The following is a 22,258-nucleotide window of genomic DNA, read 5'->3' as shown; positions in this document are numbered from 1 at the left end:
TAACCCAATTTTTATTCCCAGTGCTCGTCATGTGCATATACAATTTTGATTTTACTTTTCTAATGCCAATTTCTGCGTAAACAGACTTGGTCTGAGCGGATGTTGTAGAATAAAATTTGCAACCATATTCCTTGAACAAGGCTTTTGCTTCATGGCTGAGAAACGCACTTTCCCTGTCTCCCCATAAATAAGTGGGAGAAGGATGCATTGACTTTAGCATTGTGCGTAGAGCAGGAATAACATGCTTGTTCCCCTTAGAAACCAGTTTCTGCAGCCAGATGTACTGGCTAAATACATCGCATGCCAACAAAAAATAAATAGCTCGTGTTCCTCCTTGAGACCATTTGAAGTTCATCATTACTCCAATGTCAATAGCTATTGTATGCATTGATGACATTACCATGATAGGTCGCCTTGGAAACCGTTTGCGTATAGGACCCTTATGTAAAGAGTAAGAAGGAATCTCATTCAAAGCTTCTTTGACCAATCCTTTATTATGCAAACGGGAATTGTATAGAAAACGAGACAGACTGCTGTAGCCCGAGGCGGAACCAGGTTTCAGCCACTTTTTTTGATGGCCTGTTTTTCCTTTTCGTCTGCTTCCATTTGAACTTGGTATCAAATTCTATCCACTTGCACTTTTCTGTTGACCCACTGCCAGACTGTCCGTCCAAGGATATCTTCCTCTCTTTATTATGATCGTCCCACACTCCAAGTTCTTTGGCCTTTAGATATTTTTCATTCGATATTACCCTCAGAGTTAACATAGTCAAATGCACATAATAATGCTTCCTCCTCAAGGCAACTTAAACAGGTTTCGATGGTTGAAACAATTACAGCTCGTCGACTGCTAAATAACTCCCTTATGCTCTTTTCTTGTAGAACTCGTTCATGCAAAAGTAAACTTTACTTTTGCTTTTATTATTACCCAAAAACTTATCCCGGTTACATAATATTTCAACAATAGTTTCAACCTGTCTTAAAGAACAGTTTGAAATTAACTGTTTGTATTTTTTCGCATCCAAAGTGATACAATCTTGCAGAAATTTAAGATTTTCTGAAATTCTACTCGTCGGGTACATAGTATAATTTTAGATTATCACTATCAGGATCAGGATATAGGAAATTTCGGGTTCGCATAATTTCCGGAGTATTTGGGTGGAGATCCAGGATGATGTAACCGTATGGAGTTCGCGATGCGTCTGAGAGTGAATCATAGAGAAACCTACATTTTATAGAAAATTATATTATTTTGCAGGTGTAATATTATTTCACGAATTACCTTGGTGTCTCAGGAGCATACTGCTTATTGACATAATTTATGTATGATTTGTCTCGTCTGCGAAATAAAAGTATCATTTTTATTTTATTTGCAAATGCTACTACTGACAATTTACCTATTCGGAAAAAAACACAGCATATTTGAGTTCAAACTTATCGCTCTGAAATTTTTTGGGAAGGCAATCTGGATTGTGGTCAGAACGGTGATGGACTTATGATGTGATCCTTTTGTATATAGATCTCGGAGCCATCTCATTGCCTCACCATCATCCTCAAACACACCTGCCACACCAAAGAGTAAAATAATAATTGGATTTCGTGTACGTAACAACTTCATGTACTTACCAACCAAGTCGTCCAAAATAAGTAAACTTCCAATTGTAGAGTCGATGTGAGAGTCCACCTCTCTCCAGTCACTTACAAATATTACCTGAATTTTTAGTTAGTAAAATTTATTTCCTTCTTTAATAATAAAAAAATGCATGTTCCTACCTCTGGGTTGGATTGTTGAAATTCCATCAATTTCTGCTGCATTTGGCCGTAACAATAAATAGTTTTTAACTTGATTCCAAATATTTTTTCACGGTTTGAAATCCATTTGCAAATTTCAAACGTTTTTCCCACATTTTGATTTCCTGAAATAAAATATTTATATTCCTAGCCATCACCAAAGACTATAGTTGTACCTGTAACAAGTCCTGTAAATGGGTGAGGCACCTTATAATGAAGCATTTCTTCATTTAATCCAACTTTAAAGGGATCCATTTTCTATTCCAATTAGCTCAGGAATAGGCTGCATCCAATGAGCCCCAAATGGAAGGGTATTTATTCCGTCGGGAAGGATTATTCGACTGGTGTTTATTCCTCCTAAAGCTGTGAAGCGTTTTTTAACTATTTTCAATTTATGATTATTGGTCTGGAGAACATTCATATCGACATGCTGAGGTTGAGAGTTAAACAAGGACTGTTTGTACATTTCATGAGTCAATCTATTTTTGGCATCAGGAAACCCTGACCAAGTTTTGCGTCTTGAGCACGTACAACTCGGATCAGCAGTGTTGTGACATTTAATGCAAAACTCCTTTACTGAATAAGATTTTCCTCGTAATGACTGTATAGAAAAAAAAGTTAAATATGCCTACAATAAAGTGTAACTAAGCTTACAATTATCTCAATCGCATCCATAGTCTGAACCTTCCAATACCCTCCCTCACCAGCATGAGAGCTGTCATACAGAAAGTGAAAAGGGTTTAATTCGGAGTAATCAAGGTTTGGAATTCTCTTTAATCTTTCGAAAAAGTTATTATGTGGATCAGCCACTTGGCAAGCAATTGAGTCCGTATCATAAAAGCCAACTTTTAGGCCAGGGCCGAGATTGCGCTCTAATACTTCCAGAAATGAATATAAGGATCGCTTCGCCCTATGGACCAAATTCAAATAATTATATTTTCATTGCATAAAGTAACAAAAAAATGCATACCTAGGCAAAATGAAACAGGCTGCAGCTGGATTTTTGTTGTAATGTATTGTATTCTTCCTCATAAGAAACATTACAATTCCATCTTGCCTATTTAAAATCTTGTAAGACATAAAATTATGCTTTGACAGGAATTTTATTGCTTCGTCCGAGGTGCTTGCAATGTGCACATCTAGATAATTTTGGGATGACAACATCAGGTAACCAAAAATCCGATTTTGTATATTCTTAAGAAACATGTATCCAATATCATCTCTCGTCATTTTTGCCTGCTGTCGTAGCATTGAAACTAACTCATAAAATTCTCCAAGCCAGTTGGTCTGCTTGTATTTAATTGCTTTGTTAAGTTTACGAATGATAATTCCACGTGACTTGTAATATTTTAATGTAGCAATTTCACAGGTGTAATTTGGTTTATCGTTTACATCAAGGATTATTCGAGATTCCATCCCTCGTGTATTTCCTGCACCATGCAACTCAGCCCATGCCTTCTTTTCTTTTGCTGACAATTCGGAAAGGTTTACACTGCGGCGATACGGAAGTAATGGCAAATTTATTGATTTTAAAGCTAGATCACGGGGATACTCTAAATCTGCTGAGATTATGTAACCGAAATCAGAAGTTTCGTCATAATTGTCGATGTCAATGGTTGACAAGTCCTCCACCCATTCGTACTCTGAGTGACAAATCTTGCTTTTGCAAATTATATTGCCGTACATTGCATTCTCATCAACTACTAGGATCTGTGATCGCTCAGAGGGAGTAGTGAATGTATGCAGTCTCTCATTCTTTGCTTCCAAAAGCCTGCAAACACTGCCACATGGCCCACCAATCTGTTCACAAAATTCAATCATCTCCTTGTCTTTGATAAATTGAAACCCGTGGTGCATTTTACGGGTGCAAATATCCCATGCATAAGAAGAGAGTGAGACGTAATGAAGGAAACATAGTTCAAACTTATTCATGGTGAAGTTATTAAAGTTGATTACGATGTCCGCAAGTAATAAAACTTGAGAAGTGCCACATAATGTGGCATAGTCACGAAAAGTTTTACATTCAAATAAATTGTAGGCATGCTTAGACTTGAGATATTTATCTTGTCCTTCTTCCAAACCGGTTAATTCAACAAAGTAGTCTGGATGGGGGAACTCATCATATTCTAAACTGGCAGGCCCAGTGTAAAACGTGGTTGGATAAGTTAGCGATTGAATTAATGTAGGCACATGCTCTGTTTTTTCTTTGTAGCAGTCGTATAATAATGGACATCTGTCTGGCCAGTTTTCTACTGGATTTGCACCTAAATGTCTTGTAATAATTTGATCCATATGTGCATCCAGAAAAAACTGAAAGTCGACGAATCTAATCCCCATGATTTGCAGAAGGAGAATTTCATGCTCACTTTTCATTATGATTTTTGCTTTTGACACCCACTCGCTTTTCAAACTAGTTAGTATACTATGCAATTCTTTTTTTGCAATCCCATGACCAATAACTATAGGTGTTGGCTTGAGTCTTATGAGATAATTGCAAGTCCTGCACAATGTTTGTCTAAATGCCCCAGTAATTTTATCGTGGTCAGCGGCTTTAGGGAATGATTCTGAGAATTCTACGGAGCACAAAGGACATCGGGTGGCTAATTTGTGCTCAAGTTGTTGTAAGGGTGAAATAATCATAGGGCATTTCATTTCCAAAACTCGTTCTCTGATTTCCTCCGTTAATGCAAATACTTGCTTCAAAAAATACTCTATAGCATTATTTCCAAAATATGAATCCGTGAATAGAAATTGGTTTTTCACTTTATTCAAAGCCCCAACTACACATAGACTGTATCCAAAAACTTCCAAATTATTATGGATGCTGGTAAAAGTAAGGTCGCCTGGATAAATATCACTAATGTAATCAGCAGGAATATTTGCATAGTGAAACTTGAAAAAAATTTTGAAGGGAATCTCTTCATAACTTTTAAAATGCTTGAATGAAAAAAAGTCTTCCTTCGGGAAAGTAACTTTGCGAATTCCCCCTTTCTGCATGCAAATCTCTTCATGCCGTGCAAGATTTGCATAGGTCCCAAAGCAAAATTGGCATAACTAATTAATAAAATTGTGAGATAATATTTAAATCAATATCAATCATATATGTAGTATCAATCATATATGTAGTTACTTCTTTTCTGTGATGTCCGCCAGCAGAGGCATTCGAGATAGGTATGGACATAATTAAGCAATAGTGGTAGCGATACTTTATGTCGCGAAAATTTGTTGGCATGGGGTGACCAGGTTCTATAACGGGCTCTTTCAAAAAAAGTAGGTCGCAGTGACGGGAGTGAATTTCGGAAGCTGGGCGGATAGGGAAAATGGATTTCTTATCATGGCTAAAAATAGTGACTGAAATTGATGGATTTTTATCCAAGAAAGTGGAAACTAAATCCAAGCTGACCCCATTATAACAATCTGAAAAATCTATTTCTTTTGTTTCACTGAATTTTCGAATCATGTGTTCGTACGAGGATGAATTTTGGCATAGTCTCTTGAGTCGTACTTTTTGATTTTTATCTAAATCATCCCATTGTTTTCCTGGCGCGTCTGGTAGGCAGATTTGTGATCGGTAAAGCCCAGCTAGTATACAGCGTACAAAACATAGAGCGTCTTGTGGATCTGAAGACTTAATGTTCAGGAAATGTCTTGCGGAAAGTTCTTTCGGCAAGGGAATAAATCCTTTGGCAATTCCCGTCTTGTACTTTCCAATTTTGATTTCAAGGAAATTGATAGATACTAGGGAATAACCACTTTCGCCATCACAATAGAGTTCCAAACTTGTCCCTGCCATTTTTTATATATTTTATACAAACTATGAATGTTGATAAACATAAAAAATATTACCCAGATAGTCCGCACATGCGCGCATAGTTTCCAGAATGTAATGTTGGTTAAATATGCGATTAAATGGGGTGAATAAAGAAACAGTTCGCTCCATTTTTTTAATGATGTGTTCGAGCGTCACGTTAAGGGAAATCGAAATCCTTATATTTTTGTGACGGAACAATGCGTGGGTTAAAATATTTTGCACCTCATCATATACATATTCAAATGTGTCTGAGACTGATCCGAGTACTACATCATCAAATTGACATTTGTAGGTGAGAATTATTCCTCTGAATGCACTGTCAATTAAATGAAAACGATGAAGAGCAAGCTCGTTTGGTTGTTGTTGTCCAAAACCGGTTTGGACTGGGGCACAAAGATGTAAGTTTATGTCACCCACATAACTGAAACATAAGTCGGTAAACTTTACTTCGTGTTGTATTTATTTTTTTCAACATACCTTGCACAACAATTGCATTCATGCTTAATTTGAAGATGGTAAGAAAAGTGCTTATATTGTGTGAACGAAACATCAGGGCAGATTGGACAGCAGAGCCGACGCTGGATTACTTTCCGCCCCCATTTATTATCGTATCGTTCCACATAAATTATTGGTTTAATGGGACAGGTGGTCTCTTCTTCCATTATTGGAGCAGCGAGCTGTGGTAAAGAACTTGAACTTTGCATTTTCGACACCTGACACGAACCTCACAAAGAACTAGATAATCCAGATTTGTGTTTGTCTTTTCAATTTTTAAGTGCTTCTGCTTCTTGCATACAAAACACTTTCGCTGAAACCCTTGTGATTCTGTTGTAACTTTTCGCACAAAAAATTTGCGCAGCTTTTTAGTCAATACGTCCATTCCAATTTTAAGTGTCCGTCTGTTCTTCAGTTTGTGTATGGCATAGCATATCTTGATAAATATTTAGCCTTTTATATTCTGCTACCAGTTCGTTAAACCCTGAGAAAAATCTAGATTGAGTAAATCTAGAGTCAGAAATTGTCCCTTTAATATATAATGAATCAAGAGACGTGACTCGCGATAGCTGTACGTAAGACTGAGATGGAAATAATTCTTCGTCAATCAAATCAACGACAGCTGTATCAAATTGGGATTCCTTGGGATTTGTGTATTGAAATCGCATATGCCAATTTAATTGGGAAAAATGAGACGCTGAATGAAATATCATAATCTGGATGCTTAATTGTCTCCACTATAGGGACGATAGGAACTAGGCCCTGGAGTTGTGGCAAATCTATGCCCTCAAACTCTACCATTAAAACTGCTGGGAGATTTGTCAAATTTTCTGGATTAAATAAAATTCCCTTAATTTTTCCAACCGTATTAGTGGAAATGCCAAGACCCAAATGGTAATTGCGTTGGACCAGAATTGAAGCATTTAAACAAATTGGAAAGCAGAGTTCCTCCTCCGTCATTATGGGGGTTGGAGGGGTTTGATGCGGCTTAAGATGTACTAACGGATAGCCAAGAGAGCTACATTTCATAATATTTACCTTCCTAATCTGAGAATTTAAAGGGAGTATGTGAATGGATGAAGAAAATCTCTCTCTGTCCTCTTTTGATAAATTGCAGCGACTTTTTAGTAATAACATATCCATCTCTGTAACTTTCTTTCTTCTAATGTTAAATAAAAGCTTTTGAAAAACTAGATCCTTTGCTTGTCTCATGACAGTTTTAAGTACGAAAATTTTTGTAAATTTTTGCCTATACAGCTCCTGCCCTTGCTTTGCAAAAGAACTCAACCTTTCTGTAGGCGTCCAAAGATTATGAGATGCCACTGGTTCCATTTGTGAAAGATCACAGACCAAAAGACAACTGAGTCCGGCAAAAGGGAGAGGGTTATCAAGTTTAATTGAGAGAGCAAGAGATATATAATTAAAAAATGATGGGCTGAGCACACTAGATTCATCAATAAGCAAGAGTTTAACATTATCAAATTCTTTAATTAATTTGGGGGATTTTTTTAGTCGAAGAGCAAGTGACTCAAAATTTGTAGATTTGAAAAAAGGTATGTGAAGAACACTCCATATTGTTCTGCCGTTAATTAATTGTTTGCTACTACTCCCATAACTGCTACATGCTACTACCCCTAAGCCTTTCTCTTCAAACTTTTCATGAATCTCACGCGAAACTTGACTCTTTCCCGTTCCTAAAATCCAACCAGTTTACTAAACTGCAATGCGAATATAAATACTTATGCATACCTGCTTGGCCAGTGAGAATGAAATAAATTGGCTGAGAATCACTTGAAGAGAGGAAGTTGTCTACGTGATCCAGCACTTTTTTTTGACAGGTGGTCCAATTTATGCAGACTCGAGGTTCTCGCTTCCTTTTAAATTTTTTATTTTTCTTCAAATAATTTTGCAACTCGGAAACTTTAAATTTTTTAAGAATTTCAAAATATTTTTTGTCAGAAAAGTATGCAAATGGGAACTCTTTCGAGTTGAACTTCTCCATTGCAAGTGAAAGAAGTACCGTTAACTTCTGCTTTTATACACCCACCAGCTTTGGGGTGGAAAATTCTAGAATTATTCGTTAAAATTGGAAAACGACAAGAAGGTTCTCGTCGTATACGAAAATAGTACCTATCAAACGAAGGGGAGAGAGAGAGTGGTTTCTGTGTTAAGAATAGGGATAACTGTCAAAAAGAGGGGGAAAGGAGACCGGTTTTTCTTTCAGTCGTTGAGAAAGAAATACGTTTCATACGTTATGAACTCGTATGAAATGCATTACATTGTTGCATCATGCATTGCATCATGCTTCCACTCTCAACGACGAAACTTTCCGGATGTAAAGGAGAGGGGTGGAAAATTCTAGAATTATTCGTTAAATTTGGAATACCACACTAAGGTTCTCGTCGTATAGGAAATTAGCAACTGTCAAAAGAAGGGGAGAGAGAAAGTGGTTTCTCTCCCTAAACTTGGTATAACTGCCAAAAAGAGGGGGAAAGGAGACCGGTTTTTCTTTCTGTCGTTGAGAAAGAAATACGTTTTGAAAATACGTTTCATACGTTATGTACTCGTATGAAATGTATTACATTATTGCATCATGAATTGCATCATGCTTCCATTTTCAACGACGAAATTTTCTGGATATAAAAGAGAGAAATTTCTTTCACTTGCTTCAATTCAAATCTTGAGTTCATCCTCTTCATAGCTCCTGAACAAATCCAAGCAGACTTCATGAGAAATAAATCTGCCCCTTCTAAAAAATTTTCAAAGCCTTATCGAATCGTAATTTCCAACCGACTCCTCAATAAACTTATTACGAGTAAAGAAGCGATGGAGTCATCTCAAACTACCCACCTTCGTAAACTAGACGTAGATGAGGTGTATAACGATAACTTTCCCACCCTTCAGGAAAGCATGAAACAGAATGACGATGAAAATTTGCAAGACTCCCAAAAATTTTTTAGCCAAGAAGACGTCCACCTTCTGCCTACTGAATGGGAGGAAAAAAGAGCAAGCAAACGAGATCATCTTCTCAAGCTTGCTAAAGAGAGTGAAGACCAGGACATCTGCCCCGAAAGGAATGATCCATTTTCTTGGGAAGACCAGATAACCAAAAGAACTGGTGCGAAGGCTTCATTATATTTTAGCAATTAACATATTTACAATTTGAATCATTGTAGGTCTGGTTTTCGTCCGTCCTTATTTTAATAAGTTGAAGGATGACTGGTTTATTCATTGGGTGAAGGTTTCATTCCCTCGGAATGGCGAAACTGGAGGTGACTGTTCGTACTTCAAGATTTCTCAGCACGAACTGCCAGAGCTGATTGAACTACTTTCTCAATTGGAAAAAGAAATATCCAGCCAGCCAAGAGGGAAACTAATACCAAGACTTGCAAATAGCAAGTATTCTACTTTTGAAGACAGAAATGATGTTGCCAGATTTTGGGCAAAAGACCATTGCGTTTACTTAAAAAGTGGAAAATTGGCTCTCAGGCAGCACCGAAATTCAGAAAATACCTACACGATTAGAATGTGGTCCCCACGAGAGGAGAAATTTGGCTGGCATGGTATGCATTTTATTATAATAAAAGAAATAATAAATGATGAACCCTCTTTTTAGGTCCGCAAATTTCGTTACATATTGGGCAGACCAAACAGTTCATCAGTATTCTACACGCGTTCAAGAAATACATCGACAATCCACAGGATTTGGATACCACTGCATCCGCTTAATTATTATTATTTGTGAAACATTATTAAAACATTTTTTAACTTTTTTTGTTACCTTGGTGTTAAAGAAAATAAACTCGTGAGAAATCACAAAATTGCAAATCTTATAATCTAAATTTATGCACCCTTCATTTTGGCGACCGGCCCTTCTTAAATAAATTTGCAAATAATAGTCTCAGTCCAGTCTCATTTCACTCGTTGTTCAGTTGCATTCATCGAAAGTGTTCAAGATTTTCATCTAAGTGTTCACGATTTTGTTTTCGTCATGTCCCATTCTAAGTTGTCAAGCGTTCGGGTAAGCCTTACTAATCTGAAAACGTATTAGTTTAGTTGGTTAGCTTAAACTATTGTTTGATAACTAATATGTATCGAACAGGATGCTGCCAAGCCTGCCAATATATTTGGTAGAATAAATCTACGTGACAGAGTCGTGGCTCCGTTTGCTACGCCTGTTTTAGTCCTTCGAAAACTATTTTGGGGGGTAAATGGGACAACCAAGATAGCGATGGTACGAGTTTCCCCAGGGGAAATGAAATTTCTTCAAAACTTTGGCATTGAAGAAGTAAAGGATGGAATTAAGGAAGGGACATTCAGTGTAATCGTCTGCCTGGACGATTACACATTTACTCAAGTCAACGGTCTAGCGAAAATCACGATTCATGTGAATCGGACCGACGTTCTATCCAAGATCCTGAAACAAGCTTTGGATCAGAACTTCCAATTAGATGTTCGTGAATATCTGTGGATGTTTGGCCGAGCACTGGCCGACCCTTGTGATAAATTCAGGGTGAGAAAAATGATGGAAGCCTGGATTAGAGAAGAGGCACACCGCCCAATCCACAATTACTATAGGATGGTGGATGGTCACCTGCCTGAACGGGATCACGCTGAAGATTGCGACGGAGTATCGTCATATGAATGTCCATACTGTGACAAAAGCACCAACAACTTCATTCATTTATATTTACACCTTCAAAACAGACATTTTCCAGAAATGTATTTTATAGACCGGATCACACTTGATCCGGTAACTCAAAGGTAAGTAAATTATTATTATTAACTTGCACAAGGTTTACATGTTTACCCTAACGTCAACTTTTAATTATTTATGTAGACGTTGTGATTGCCCTTGTACAACACACGAGGGGTATCCAACCTTTATCCCTTGGACTCCAGGCCGGTATACTACACCGACGCCCCCTCCTCCTCCTCCTCCCCCCCTCCAGCACCAGCCCCATCCTCTACTTTGACTACACCGGAATCAACCAGACGAGCATTTGGATACACTCGTCGCTGAGTAGTTCAAGCATTATAACAAAATTTTTAAACAAATTTACCAAAATTAGGTTTATTTGAATTAATTTTAAAATTAATTTTTAGCTTAATAATAATTGTTTATTACAAATCATTTTTTCATTTTATTGATTAAATTTTTATTAAGATAGCAGTTTTAATGCTTTTGTGACGATACATATTTTTTCGGTTACCGGAGTAAGCGTATTCCATCCTGCCCAATATTCATATTTTATTAATAGAGGAAGGTTAAAAAATGATTTCATAGTTTTCTTTATCAAACACATCAACCTAGTAATTTGCATTGTAGTTTGAACTGAAGTCCTAGATTTATATGAATTGCTTCTTCGATAATTTGCACAAGTCTTTGTCGCATCGAAAAGAGGATTTAGCAAATGCCAGCCATACCAAACTCTATTTATGCTAGTGGGATCATTTTTAAAGTATGACTGCATGGCGAAGAATATGCGACACATCTGCTTTTCCACCTTAAACTTAATTTTCATAATGCGCACGTTTTTTGACTTATATTTTTGTTTGATGTATGATAATATGTGCGGCTGGAATAGATGTATTTGGTTGTGGCAAAATTATTCTAGGGATTATAATAAGAGCAGGTAAAGGTTTAACAAACTCTTGATGAAATGCATTCAGTTTTGATGCATTTGTCGCACTAGGGGGATGCCCCCACGATGGTTCGAAAGACTTTTCATAGGTTTCCATCACGTGTTTATTGAGTGGGAGGGGTTTGGGAGTGGTTGTGGTAGACTTTTCATACGTTTCCATCACGTGTTTGTTGAGTAGGAGGGGTTTGGGAGTGGTTGTGGTAGACTTTTCATACGTTTCCATCACGTGTTTGTTGAGTAGGAGGGGTTTGGGGGTGGCTGTGGTGGGCTTTTCATACGTTTCCATCACTTGTTTGTTGAGTGGGAGGGGTTTTGGAGTGGTTGTGGTAGACTTTTCATACGTTTCCATCACGTGTTTGTTGAGTGGGAGGGGTTTGGGAGTGGTTGTGGTAGACTTTTCATACGTTTCCATCACGTGTTTGTTGAGTGGGAGGGGTTTGGGAGTGGTTGTGGTAGACTTTTCATACGTTTCCATCACGTGTTTGTTGAGTGGGAGGGGTTTGGGAGTGGTTGTGGTGGGCTTTTCATACGTTTCCATCACGTGTTTGTTGAGTGGGAGGGGTTTGGGAGTGGTTGTGGTAGACTTTTCATACGTTTCCATCACGTGTTTGTTGAGTGGGAGGGGTTTTGGAGTGGTTGTGGTGGGCTTTTCATACGTTTCCATCACGTGTTTGTTGAGTGGGAGGGGTTTGGGAGTGGTTGTGGTAGACTTTTCATACGTTTCCATCACGTGTTTGTTGAGTGGGAGGGGTTTTGGAGTGGTTGTGGTGGGCTTTTCATACGTTTCCATCACGTGTTTGTTGAGTGGGAGGGGTTTGGGAGTGGTTGTGGTGGACTTTTCATACGTTCCCATTACTTGTTTGTTGAGTGGGAGGGGTTTGGGGGTGGCTGTGGTGGGCTTTTCATACGTTTCCATCACTTGTTTCTTGGGTGGGAGGGGCTTGTGAGTGGTTGTGGCAGACTTTTCATACGTTTCCATCACGTGTTTGTTGAGTGGGAGGGGTTTGGGAGTGGTTGTGGTGGACTTTTCATACGTTCCCATTACTTGTTTGTTGAGTGGGAAGGGTTTGGGAGTGGTTATGACAAGAGGAATTATTAACTGGGTGGCTGGTTTAGTGGTGGTGTTTGAAAATTGGCCACCTACGAAATAAATAATTAGTTTGCAACATGATTTTGCAAATGTACATAATGATTATCGTGGTATATTACGTAATCCGACATTATTCACCGGTGGTTCGTAGTTGAGGTTGCTTCTTAACAATTGTTCTAAGATTTAAATTGCAAAAAAATATTACTAAATTTTACATACATACATAAATATTCTCGTTTACCTTTCGTTTCTTCAAATTTGGCACATGCACTCTGCGACATGTATTTTATGGACGATCTGATGTTTTCCGTCTTTTTTTCACAAGTGGCACTTAAATGTTGGGTTTGGAATATCCATGAACATCTTTTATTATTTATGCACACAGCACAAGTATTAATCACATTACACTGTGATTGTACTTTGTATATAATCAATAATATTATACATATTAAACCCTTCATTTTCAAAAAATATATTATAACAATTGGGTTTTTCGTTGCATGGGTGGATTTGTAAACTTGGAATGAAATTTTGCATACAAATCACATTCCATGAACTTTTATGAATCCCGTACTCGAAAAACAGCACTAGGCCCTCCATCTATTATTTTTCCATGTAACGGTGAACAAAGTAAAGTGTATACGTATACATGTATTTTGCATAACATAATATCATCATCATCATCAGTCACATCTGTCATTTCTATTAATCATAAAATGCAGTGCTCCGAAATTTTGAATTGTTTAATGTGCCTGGCACAATTTTGCTATTACTTTGAGACCAGTGGGGGCGGTCAAGGGTGTGTGACAAACCCGCTCTTGGTGAGTCGCAATGCGATTATGCGTCTCGACCCAGGTCAAAATTGCCCTCTCCCTACCTACTTCCCTTCATCAACATCTCCATCCGTCCAAAGTTTTTTTTCCACCACCTTTTCAACCACACCCACCATAACAGTTGTTCCTCCTACATATGATGGCACATTTAATGGTATGTAATATTTAATGGTTATATCTATATAATTATTTACACACACTTTGCATTACAGGATGGCTCATTCTTTCGATCTGCTTATCAGTCTTGCCAACCCTGATCATCATTTTTTTTAAAAGAAAGCCAATTATGGGAAAGATTCGGTTGATTTGTAGAAGGAAGGTGACCCCGCGGAACGATGTCGAATCAGGCCCACGACCTCCTCATCCCACAAAAAATAAGAAATCCACCACCACCGCCACTGATATAAATAAAGTTATGACAGAGAAAGTTGAGCTTGACCAACTTCATTACGAGGCAACAAATCGTCCCTCCACGTCCAAATAAGCTTATTATTATTATCATTATTACCATAATGTCCTTTGAGTAAGGCGACAAGCTATTATTATTACTATTATGATTATGATTCGGCTAGAGCAGAAATAAATTTGTTACACTCTCTCTCTCTCTCTCTCTCTCTCGCATCATCATCATCATCACACTCACAGTCCACGCGACCTTGACCTCTCCTCCAGTTCCGGGTCACACACACACACGCACACGCGAAAACCCCCCATATTCCCTTATACTCAGAGAGTAACGCAAATAAGAGAAGGCATACATGAGTGGCGCGACGTATTGCCAGTACTTGTCGAAAAAGTTGTTATTATCACCGCTTACGCTTTCTAGTTTAATTACAGCTGAGGCTTTGGAATTCCTCTGCAAGATGTAGGTACTTATTAGAAAAATTTTATGTAAAAGGAAAATATATGTTGTTGTTGGATAATCACTCCCCACACCGTGGGTGAGCTTATCCTGATTTGGTGGGGTTTGTGGTGTCGGGTGACTCCTACTTTAAACAGGAAGTTTGATGCCAATTAAGTGCTCAACAAATGGTGATCTCTATTTAGCAACACAATTTATTAGCACACAAAAACTATTGAATTTATTGAACACCAAACTGCCAGATCCTCTCTGGCCAACGTCCTAATAGTGAGTACACAAAATAACGATTTACTCCCACTTTTGCCAACTAAAACCTACACGTCATCGTGCCACGTATCACTTGTTCACCCGAACCGGGCTGACTTTCACTTTGGGCTGAAATGAGAATAAACTACACACACAATATCTAAAATCCTCCCACCTTCTGGAAGTGGAACGGACAGAAGAACATACATACATTTTGAATTCGAATTACATTGAATAAATGAACATAAAATACATAAAATCATTGTCTGTCTATTTGTTGTTGTTGTTGTTATTTGTTGACTTGTCACGATACCTCGGCTTGCTTCTCCTCCATTCCATCCCCTCCCACCAACGCACGTTGGGCCGCTCCATTTTCCAACGACTTTCTATTAATTCTCTCTGCGGATGCCCTCTGTATGGTAGGTCGGCTGGATTGAAATGGCTTCGTGGGTGTGGAAAGTAACGCCGTTTTCTCCTCCTCTTAATCGGCCGCTCCTCCACCTCCTCCGATGTTGCCGTAGGTCGCACCCTCCAAGGAAGACAAACTGCATGACGAGAAGCCTTGTTGTCCTCACTCTGACTTTCCCTCTTCACCGCCACTGGACTTTGACACGCGAGAAGTGACACTGCTGTTGACCTTAAACTAGTTGGTCTTCTCCCAGACAGCGCCCACCCCCACACATATTGAACTGCGGTGACCCCACACTTTAATGATGCAATCTGACCCGTCAACAGCATCCCCTCATAATCATTTCCCACTAAAACTTCTATTTCTGGGCTGCTGGACGTGTAGTCGGTCAACTGAATTTTCTTTTGGGTGAGCTCTCGTACCCACTCCCCTTTTGGAATTCTCGGAATGAATCCCACAATCTCCTCTTCGTCATGGGCGAGTAATGTACGAATATTTTCTCCCCTCAAGTCTCCAATGCGCAATTGATAATTGTGGTGGAGTCGTTCCTCTGCCACTCCACCTCTATACACCATTTTTGATTGCCTAAAGGCACCGACTGACTTCAAGTTTAAGGAATGCACGGTGTCCTTCCTCACGACAGTTCGATGAGCTCCACCGTCGAATAGCAGTCTCGCCACCCGATGACCTCCCTTGTTGTCGTAAAGTCGGAGGAGGGTTGTCGCGACAGCACTTCTCCGGAGCACTCTTGACTTGCCATGGCACTGGCAGAATGACTTAAAACTATGGGACTGCTCTCCTCTCTCTGCAAATGTATACTGGAAAGCAGTCCAGCAGCTGTTGTCAACTCTTCCTCTTCGTACTCTTCGTCGTATTCTTCTTTTAGAGGATGATGATGTGCAACTTTCTCTTCTTTTTCTCCATATGCCAACTCAATCTTCCATTCACTTTCCACTTCTTCTTTGAGGAACATGAGGAGGCAATCCAATCTTGACTTGGGTGGGACGAAACGTTCCACATCCACTTTGGAGAGAGTTGACCTGTACCATGCTGTCAACGTCTCTCTGGGCAGACTCTTCAAAACCATGGGCAGTAAATATTGTGACGACTGTTCTGATTTGACTCCCAATGATTCCAAATTTTGTAGCTGAGTCTGGAGATTCACGTAGAATTTTGATAGTGAACCCTTCTCCTTATTGAATAACAACTCGGCGAGGTCGGTCATATAGAGTGACACCAACATGTCCTTCTTCCCATACTTCTCGGTGAGCATGTCGATGGCCTTTTGATAATTTTCAGGGGATTTCGGAAAGCTGGCGACGATATCTGATGCTTCACCACCACTTTCCATGGATTGCACAAGGTAACGAAACTTATCGGAGGTAGAAAGCGACGTATCCTCATGTATTTGAGCGAAATACGCCCACCACTCTAACCACTCTCGTATTTTCCCACTGAACTTCAACAACTCAAACTTTGGCAATTTCACTCGCCTTGACCCCCCACTCGATGTTGCACTATTCGCACTTCCAGCAGGAGACACTGGTCGACTTGAAGGAGATGTAGCACTTTTTATTGACGTTGTCAACTCTATCACATCCTCGCTCATCTCCTTCCAACTCTTCCGATCTTGACGAAACTTTTCCCCCATGTTCTTTTGGACGTAGTAGTCCAGAACTTCACTCACTTGTTGTTCCGCCTCTTCTGTGAGCTGCTGAATGGTCCTTGATTTCCTTTGGAGGAGGGCGTGGTCCGGCTGCGGTTTGGCCAATTCAGCCCGGACGACGGCCATATCCTCCACCAACAATTCAATTGCGACGTTCCTCTTCAACTTGAGTTTCCTGATGTGAGGGACGACTGATACAGGTGATGACGGACGAGATGGTGGTGGCGACACTGTTCGTGACGACGGTCGGATGACTGACTCCTCGGTCTGATCACCTCCTCCCGACGCCTCGTTGAACAAACTCCACATCTCGATCTCAAGAACAACAAATCCAACAAAAAACAACAATTAGATTTGACACGAATGATTTTTAGGACGATACCGACCTGGGTAGGCTGCCCTCAGGGCGGCAGCAAACCACTTATTCTTTTTCTTATGGTCTGATGACCTGTCCTCTCGCCTCCCACCGTCTGCACTGGGCCACAATGGGATGACACGTCCTCCTCGAAATTGACGACACACACAAAGGCCCACCCGGGGGCGCCAGATGTTGGATAATCACTCCCCACACCGTGGGTGAGCTTATCCTGATTTGGTGGGGTTTGTGGTGTCGGGTGACTCCTACTTTACACAGGAAGTTTGATGCCAATTAAGTGCTCAACAAATGGTGATCTCTATTTAGCAACACAATTTATTAGCACACAAAAACTATTGAATTTATTGAACACCAAACTGCCAGATCCTCTCTGGCCAACGTCCTAATAGTGAGTACACAAAATAACGATTTACTCCCACTTTTGCCAACTAAAACCTACACGTCATCGTGCCACGTATCACTTGTTCACCCGAACCGGGCTGACTTTCACTTTGGGCTGAAATGAGAATAAACTACACACACAATATCTAAAAGTTGTTAACTAAATAGTAAAGAGGCTTCAAAAAGTTATTGTCGCGCATTGTTGTTGAAGCATGAGCATATTTTAAAGCCTACATTACGATATCTATGTAATTTACTTATATATTTGTCTAGTTAAGTATTGTAATACGTTTAAGGTACCGGACTACATAAGAGGTCATAGATACTGTAGTGACTTTGACCATAGATTGCATGGTGTATGAATTTTATACATTTTGATCTTGAGGGTTGGTTGTGCAAAAATTTATTACTGTTTTTTTCATGCCCTTCACATCCCAATCAGTCCATCGGTACTTTATAAATTTACTTGTCTAAGGGGTCATGATTTTTTTCACTTGTGCAATGTTCCAGACTGTTATAATAATTACACGGGTATGGTTAATATCTCAGATTGAAGCTGATAAAATTCTGGAGGTATCGCCAGAGCTCTTTTACCCTCAATAATTGCCACTGAATTATAATTAAACGAATAAGCGAAGAAATCAAAGAAATATGTCATAAATTTGACTTTGACACCATTTTATTAATAAAGGGTGAGCCTTAAAATTTTTTGGGCTCTGGCGATACCTCCAGAATTTTATCAGCTTCAATTTGAGATATTAACCATACCCGTGTAATTATTATAACAGTCTGGAACGTTGCACAAGTGAAAAAAACCATGACCCCTTAGACAAGTAAATTTCGAAAGTACCGATGGACTGATTGGGATGTGAATGGCACGAAAAAAATCACTAATAAATTTTTGCACAACCAACCCTCAAGATCAAAATGTATAAAATTCATACACCATGCAATCTATGGTCAAAGTCACTACAGTATCTATGACCTCCTATGTAGTCCGGTACCTTAAATATATGGTTTCAATTTTATTTTTATTTTATTGAACGGGTCAATTTATATAATTCAACGGAATAATTCAAACGAAATGTAATATCGTGGAAAAACTTTAAATGCCATTGATGGTTGGTTTGAAGATGTCAGACCTCCAGTTGGATATCATTAGTGACTTCATAAAACCTTTGTTAGCAAATATTTGTGCATAGTATTGAATAAATGAGAAAATTATTAGTGAATTAAACCCATTTTTGTATTCGTGTCAAACTACTTGAAGCATATTTAGATATTTCAATTCAATATTTATTCAAGTGACAGAAATACATAATATGTTATGATACGCATTGTTTCCAGTACTAGGTGACATTAACTACACATACATTTGAAACTCAATAAATTACTTAGAGTGTACGTATTTAAATACAGTGTGAAATGACGGCACATTGGCATTTTTAAAATAAAGCAGAGAATGTAAGTACTTTGGTCTTTTTAGAATTAAGCCGAGGCCGAGACTAGGGCGATATGCGAGCATACAAATTTCGTGACCAATCGATAATTAGTTACAGGTAAGTCATTTGGATAATTTGTAAGTTTGAGGGGATTAGCAAAACATTTAATTGTTGGAAAAGTGTATGCGATACAAATTTAATTTAATTTTACTGTGGTAAGTTTTATTTTAGACTTTTTATTGCATTGAGGAAGTTTTTAGATTTTTCGGGTATTGTTAATGTGAATTTGATGGGGATATTTGTGCTACAAGTAAGGATAAAATCTAGTATGAGGAAAATATTTAGTAAATAAATTGGATATATTACTTATTAGCTCGCCCTGCGAAGCATGGGAGCTATTGAACTTGCTTTGTCCGTCTGTCCGTCCGTCCGTCTGTCTGTCTGTTCCTATGTTTTCTCCGCCAATTGGCGCTTTACAATCTCCCCCGTTTTGATTTTAGACAGCTATTTAGCCTCAATGAATAAAAAAAATTGGAAAGAAATTGATGCAAAATAATTGAGAAAATCAATGGACAAATCATCAATAGTGCAAAATAATTGGAAAAACTAGGTATAAAATTCTGACAAAATTTTGTCATTTGAATCAATACCCATAATACAAAATAGTAAAATTATGCATCTATTTTGTGTGGTTCATTGGCACTGTTGGTGCGAAAGAGCCCAAACTATAAGACAAAATAGTTTGAAATTGATGTAAAATAATTGAGAAAATCAATGGACAAATCATCAATAGTAAAGAACAATTGAAAAAACTGGACATCAAATTCTGATAAAATTTTGTAATCTAAATCAATACAAAATAGATTGGACTCTTTCGCACAAACAGTGCAGAAGAACCACACAAAATAGATACATAATTTTGACTCGGTACACAATTTTGCGTCAATTATACATAACTGGACTGGACCAGCGATTTACATAATTTTAGTTCATTTGCACCAACAGTGCAGCACAATAGCACCATAACAACATAGCTAAACAATATTGACCCTCATGCACCAATAGTGCACAAAAATTGAATTTTGTTATAAGAGAGTATAGGGCGAGCTATTTCTAACGCATGCTACGGTTTATTTGTGCACACAGGAGTCAGTAGCAACCTCAAGTTTCCGTTGGAATTTTAGGTTGAGGTTCAAATTCCGTTTAAGGAATGGGAGTATTTAGTTATTGGATTTAGATTTTCTTTTCTTAATATTTACCATGTTTACCATGCCTGAGAAATGTATAATCTAAAAACTGTTTACTTTACAACAAGTGGTCATGTGTAGAATAAGTTCACCAGTGGTGAATCGCCACACTACAAAATGTCACAATTATTAAACTAACCCCAAAATTAAGTCTTACTTCGGGGGATACGCGACTGTGTTTTTGAGGAAAAATAAAATTTTATTGGATATTATGTATAAAGTACGATGTAATTCGTGAGTTGGCTTTAGTTTGACTAGTGGTTAATACGAGGATTGTAAGTACCAAAAATGACGGGAATAATGAACAGTCCCTGGAAACGGAATGCCACCTTAGATTTAGAATGTCTCCACCTAATCGGGACTGGTAGTTTTGGCAGAGTTTACAAAGCGAGACAAATTCTTCTAGGAAATATTGAGTTTTACTATGCAGTAAAACAAATCTTTGTCTACAAGACGTTACAACATTTTGAGTGGGACCCTGTGAAAATGTTACGGGAGGTGATACTTTTGCAGGAAATTAACCATACGAATGTCGTCCGGTATTATTCCTTCTGGTTGAACGGCTTAAGTTGGGAGGGAGATTCAAATCTGTACAGTTCTACGCGTGCGGACAGCGAGTTTCTCTATATTGTGATGGAGCTGTGTGATTTTTCGTTGAAAAAGTGGTTAGCGGATAATTTGGAGTTTAAATTCCGGGAAGGGTTTATTCCAGGGATTATGCTGAATACGTTAAGTGGATTGGGTTATCTGCACGAGAGGTCGATCATCCATAGAGATCTGAAAAAGGATAACATCCTGGGGAGAGAAGTTAATGGGAGGCACACTGGTACGGATTAATTAATTTTCTTTCCAAAACCCATAATTCAAACAGAAATTTAATTTTTCACATTCTATTTTCGAAAATTTCCACAGTAGACAGAAAGCTAGCATATGCGCTTCAATTGTTCATCTGGACCACACCCCTCAAGGGGGTGTGGTCATTAGTTAAATTTATTTTACCACCTACCCTGCTCAAATTAGTGTGGTTCGAGAGCTCTGGTGAAGCTACATAACTTCCCCGAAGGTTATGACCGTGTAGCCACTCCCCTTACCAGGGGGTGTGGCCAAAGGTCAAAATATTTATGACGACAAACCATCTCATGTGGGGTGTCGCTGGAAAGGTCTCATCAAAGACTTCATTATTGCTCATAGAACCATATTGATATTTTTATTCTGTAAGCCAGGGCATGTGGGGAACGATAAATAAATAATTTGAAAATTTCGACTTGCAAATAATTATGTCGCATTTTACGCAAATTCCAAGATATCAATACGAAATTTTCCACAGTTATTCAAGATCGAATTATTGATCATGTAGAATTTTTTTGGAATTTTTGTTCATGGCAATTTAAAACTACGGACAATCATTCACACCTTAATGATAATGAAGATTCACATTTTCAAATACATATTTCTCCTAGAGTATTCGGTTCGGGCAGCTAGGGGCAGCTGTTTTGATTACTGACATATAGGAGAATAAAACTATGTATACGGGTCCTCAGAGTGACACGCGATTTGACAGTATTTCCAACTTGAAGATTTTCTAATATGACTTAATGGTAAAACCAAAGTTTAAGCCTGCATAACTTTTTTCATCTGCGCGCAATCGAGCTGAAACTTTCCACATTTCTCCATCATTGTCGGAGCTACTAATTATAGTACTTGGTTTTGGAATTAGCGTGAATAGGTTTTGGCCAAGAATTTCATGCATTCGTACCAGTGTGGAAGGGTAGAATGGAAGATTGGGGATCTTGGTCTCGCCAAGAAGCATGGGCAGGGAGACGAGCAAAGTGAGATGGTGGGCTGTTTCGAGTATAGAAATCCGGAGAATGAGAATTCGAAAATGGCGGATGTTTACTCGTTGGGGAAAACGTTTTTAAATTTGTTTCCGAAGGATGTACTGAAGATGGGGAGCACGGCAGAAT

General features: G+C 38.6%; 3 protein-coding genes across 7 annotated transcripts; 2 read left to right on the top strand and 1 right to left on the bottom strand.

Annotated features, from left to right (window-relative positions):
• Positions 1–611: 611 nt before the first annotated feature.
• Positions 612–8,106, bottom strand: LOC110850439. Of its 5 annotated transcripts, none has more exons than XM_035852382.1 (12): positions 7,847–8,106; positions 6,080–6,607; positions 5,638–6,023; positions 4,922–5,577; positions 2,762–4,845; positions 2,446–2,701; positions 1,968–2,392; positions 1,774–1,916; positions 1,627–1,711; positions 1,398–1,563; positions 1,283–1,339; positions 614–1,225 (listed from the first exon to the last, which is right to left on the bottom strand). In XM_035852382.1, exons 2-7 carry the CDS (start codon positions 6,304–6,306, stop codon positions 2,033–2,035), a joined length of 3,969 nt encoding a protein of 1,322 aa, XP_035708275.1. In that variant the 5' UTR covers positions 6,307–6,607; positions 7,847–8,106; the 3' UTR covers positions 614–1,225; positions 1,283–1,339; positions 1,398–1,563; positions 1,627–1,711; positions 1,774–1,916; positions 1,968–2,032. The 5 variants fall into 5 exon arrangements, with proteins under 5 accessions (XP_035708278.1, XP_035708277.1, XP_035708275.1 ...); XM_035852383.1 differs by having other exon boundaries at positions 6,080–6,592; XM_035852385.1 differs by having other exon boundaries at positions 612–1,202; positions 6,080–8,106.
• A 667-nt stretch (positions 8,107–8,773) lies between these two features.
• Positions 8,774–9,944, top strand: LOC118435649. Its single transcript, XM_035852005.1, has 3 exons — positions 8,774–9,215; positions 9,274–9,660; positions 9,714–9,944. The coding sequence occupies exons 1-3, from the start codon at positions 8,825–8,827 to the stop codon at positions 9,824–9,826; spliced, it is 891 nt and encodes a 296-aa protein (XP_035707898.1). The 5' UTR covers positions 8,774–8,824; the 3' UTR covers positions 9,827–9,944.
• Positions 9,945–20,582: 10,638 nt separating this feature from the next.
• LOC110850438 (interferon-induced, double-stranded RNA-activated protein kinase) lies at positions 20,583–21,131 on the top strand. The gene has a single exon (XM_022097870.1). It carries the CDS (start codon positions 20,583–20,585, stop codon positions 21,129–21,131), a length of 549 nt encoding a protein of 182 aa, XP_021953562.1.
• The last annotated feature ends 1,127 nt before the right edge of the window (positions 21,132–22,258 follow it).

Source organism: Folsomia candida, unplaced genomic scaffold (assembly GCF_002217175.1).
Source record: "Folsomia candida strain VU population unplaced genomic scaffold, ASM221717v1 Fcan01_Sc005, whole genome shotgun sequence".
NCBI lineage: Eukaryota > Metazoa > Arthropoda > Collembola > Entomobryomorpha > Isotomidae > Folsomia > Folsomia candida.
Note: the sequence above shows the minus strand (reverse complement) of the source record. Positions and strands in the feature narration are given on the sequence as shown.

Coding starts and splice junctions, on each gene's coding strand:
- LOC110850439 (XM_035852385.1), bottom strand. CDS start 6,306: ATGCAAAGTTCAAGTTCTTTACCACAGCTCGCTGCTCCAATAATGGAA. Junction 2,702..2,761: donor GCCTGTTTCATTTTGCCTAG/GTATGCATTTTT, acceptor TTTGGTCCATAG/GGCGAAGCGATCCTTATATT. Junction 2,393..2,445: donor TGGATGCGATTGAGATAATT/GTAAGCTTAGTT, acceptor TTTTCTATACAG/TCATTACGAGGAAAATCTTA.
- LOC118435649 (XM_035852005.1), top strand. CDS start 8,825: ATGAGAAATAAATCTGCCCCTTCTAAAAAATTTTCAAAGCCTTATCGA. Junction 9,216..9,273: donor CCAGATAACCAAAAGAACTG/GTGCGAAGGCTT, acceptor GAATCATTGTAG/GTCTGGTTTTCGTCCGTCCT. Junction 9,661..9,713: donor GGAGAAATTTGGCTGGCATG/GTATGCATTTTA, acceptor CCCTCTTTTTAG/GTCCGCAAATTTCGTTACAT.
- LOC110850438 (XM_022097870.1), top strand. CDS start 20,583: ATGACGGGAATAATGAACAGTCCCTGGAAACGGAATGCCACCTTAGAT.